Source organism: Aptenodytes forsteri, unplaced genomic scaffold (assembly GCF_000699145.1).
Source record: "Aptenodytes forsteri isolate BGI_AS27 unplaced genomic scaffold, ASM69914v1 Scaffold391, whole genome shotgun sequence".
NCBI lineage: Eukaryota > Metazoa > Chordata > Aves > Sphenisciformes > Spheniscidae > Aptenodytes > Aptenodytes forsteri.
Genome location: NW_008795920.1, coordinates 444014 through 446547, shown reverse-complemented (window position 1 = coordinate 446547; position 2534 = coordinate 444014). Strand labels below are relative to the sequence as shown.

The 2534-nt window shown below is 65.4% G+C and overlaps 1 protein-coding gene across 1 annotated transcript in view; it reads right to left on the bottom strand.

Annotated features, from left to right (window-relative positions):
- Window positions 1–2534, bottom strand: part of ATP8B3 (ATPase phospholipid transporting 8B3) — a 30056-nt gene that overhangs the window by 21873 nt on the left and 5649 nt on the right. The window contains exon 2 of the mRNA XM_019473552.1: window positions 2280–2359. Coding sequence (XP_019329097.1) covers window positions 2280–2359 — 80 coding nt within the window. The remainder of the gene's footprint in view (window positions 1–2279; window positions 2360–2534) is intronic.

Here is a 2534-nt window from a genome sequence, read left to right as displayed (position 1 = left end):
GGGGGGGAGAGGACCAGCCTGACCCCCCCATCCCCTGCCCAGGGCTGGTGGGCGCTGCAGTAACGAGCCTTGTGAGTGCTGCTGTTGTTTACCCGATTGCAGCATCCCCGTGGGACCCCGGCCGGTGCCCCGCCCCGGGGACCCCCCACCGCCAACCCCTGGTTGCCACAGATCCAGCATCACCCCCGGCTCGCCCCGTCGCGACAGCCGTCGGTGACACCGGCCCGAGGACAGGCGATGAGCCTGTCACCACCATGACAGGTGGGTGGGTGGGTGCGTGCGGCAGCAGCCGGCTCACGCCTCCTCCTGCCCTTGTCACGCCGGAAACGCCCCCGCGCTCCGGCCGGGTGGATCACGGCTCATTAAAGCCTCTCGGGGTAGAGCTGAAGACATGCCCAGGCCATGAGTTTCCCTCTGCTCACCCTATTTTTCCACCTGTTTTGATATGACTCCCGGTGTAAAGGCGGCTCCCCAATCCCCATCCCGAAACGCTCCGCCGTGCCCAGCATCCAACCGCAGCATCGTTAGAGGTGGGCTGCCCTGGGCTCCCCCCTTCTCCCCAGGGTCCACAGGGAGAGATGCAGCTCCCAGGAGAGCCCCGAAGGAGCCACCGGCAATAAGCCCCCCACCGCACCCACTGCCCGCTCGGGTCCCAGTCAGCACCCATAGGTGCCCCGAAGCGAGCGGGAGGAGGAGGATGGCGGCTCTTGGGGCTTGCTGGCTGAGGGGGGGGCGCGCCGCCATGCCACGCTCCCCGCTGGACCCCCGTACCTGCACCGATTCTGCCCACAGCCCTGCCGACAGCCCTGGGCAGCCACAGAGCTCCTGCCACCGCAGCGCCGAGCCGGACTGCTGCCACCCGTCCCGCCCCACGCAGGGACCGTGGGGACAGCCCATGCCACACCTCCAGCCCTGGCCTCCGCAGGGACCTGCCTGCCCTGCCCGCCTCCCATCCTGGCTGCCTGCCTCTCCCTGCCTGCTGCCGGGGCACCCTTTCTGGGCACCCCCCGGGCTCCCCCTCCTTGCTGGCAGCCGGGCGCAGCTCAAAACCTGCCCTGATTTATTGTCTCGGCACGGCTTCGTTCAAAACAACCCAGAGCTGCTGCTGCAGGAGCCGTTCCCGTGGGATCTGCCAGGTGACGGGGACACGGTGTCACAGCCGGGGCATCCCCGCCACCCTGCCGGCAGAGAGGCGGGTGGTCCCGAACTGGGTCCGAGGGCAATGGGTAGGCGTGAGCATCTCCGGGGCAGTGTTCAAGCGGAGAACAGGCAGATTTGGGCAGCGGGGACGTTGGGCTGCGCAGAGGCTGAGCTGGTTTCACTGGGGAGCCCACGGGGTCTGGCAGCAGCTCAGTGGGGCTCGGGACGTGCCTTGAAGACCGAGGCAGGTGGGAGCAGGGGCCAGCCGAGGAAGAGGAGGCCAAAGGCACAAATGAACCGTGCCGCCTCCGAGCAGCCCCGAGGTGACAGCGCCGGGACAGCAAACCCAGCTGGGGACAGAGGCCGCCTCGTTAGTGACAGCAGCTAACGAGATGAGAGCCAGCCGGGTATCTCCCTGCTCTCCATCCCGCCCCGCACGCATCCCGCCTGCCCGCCCGCAGAGAGGCCCCACCGTAGTGGTCCTGCATTAGCCGTCATTAGATTAATTGCTCGCTGCAATTAACCACAGAAAGCTGGAGGCAATTAACCAAGTGCTGGCCCGACAGTCCATAAAGCATTTACTGCACAGTCATGAATAACTCGTTCGAGGTCCATAAACAATGTGGCTGCGCCGTGTCCCCGTGTCCCCACAGGGCGCTGGGTGATACCGGCCAGCACCCGACCTGCGGCGGTGGGGGCGGATTTGGGTGCATCCCCATCCCCGGGGCTGCTCCTCACCTCCTGAAAAGGGAGGGGAAAACCTCACCCAAGCCTTGGGGCTGGTGCTGTGAGACAAGCCAAATTACCGGGTTACTGTCAATTCTCACGCAAAGTTGGTGAACGAGGGCACGTGCCATTTTGGAATAAAGTGTGGGAGACGTCTGGGTCCCAGCGGGCAGGACGGGAGGTTTTGGTTAAATGGTCTGAGCAAACGTTAGCGGTGAGAGCGGGCGCACGCTGGAGCGGGGCTGGGGCCTGGCAGTCTCCATCCTTGACCGCGGTGGGGTCCGGCCGGCCCCGCTGGGAGCGGTTTTTTGCATTTTTGCCGCCCCAGATAATGACCACTGACGTTAACCCAACCGCTCTCTCTAAATACAAGCAGAGTTGCTCCCTTCCCTTGCCCCGAGCCCATCACCTACCTTTCGCGCCTGCTCTTCCCTGGCAGCTCCTCTGCCGCAGCAGCAATCCCCGTCAGCTCCCCCGGGGCTGACACCTGACCCTGGAACAGCATCCACAAGGAAATTCGGCGTTTTGGCCCTCATCTGCCATCTCCTACCTGCTGCCCTGTCCCTGCCGCTCCCTCTGCACCGGCAGCATGTGCAGCACTGGAGCCCCGCGAAGACCCACAGACGAAGGCGGCTCTGGCACCGCTGGGAAGGGCCAGCAGCCACTTG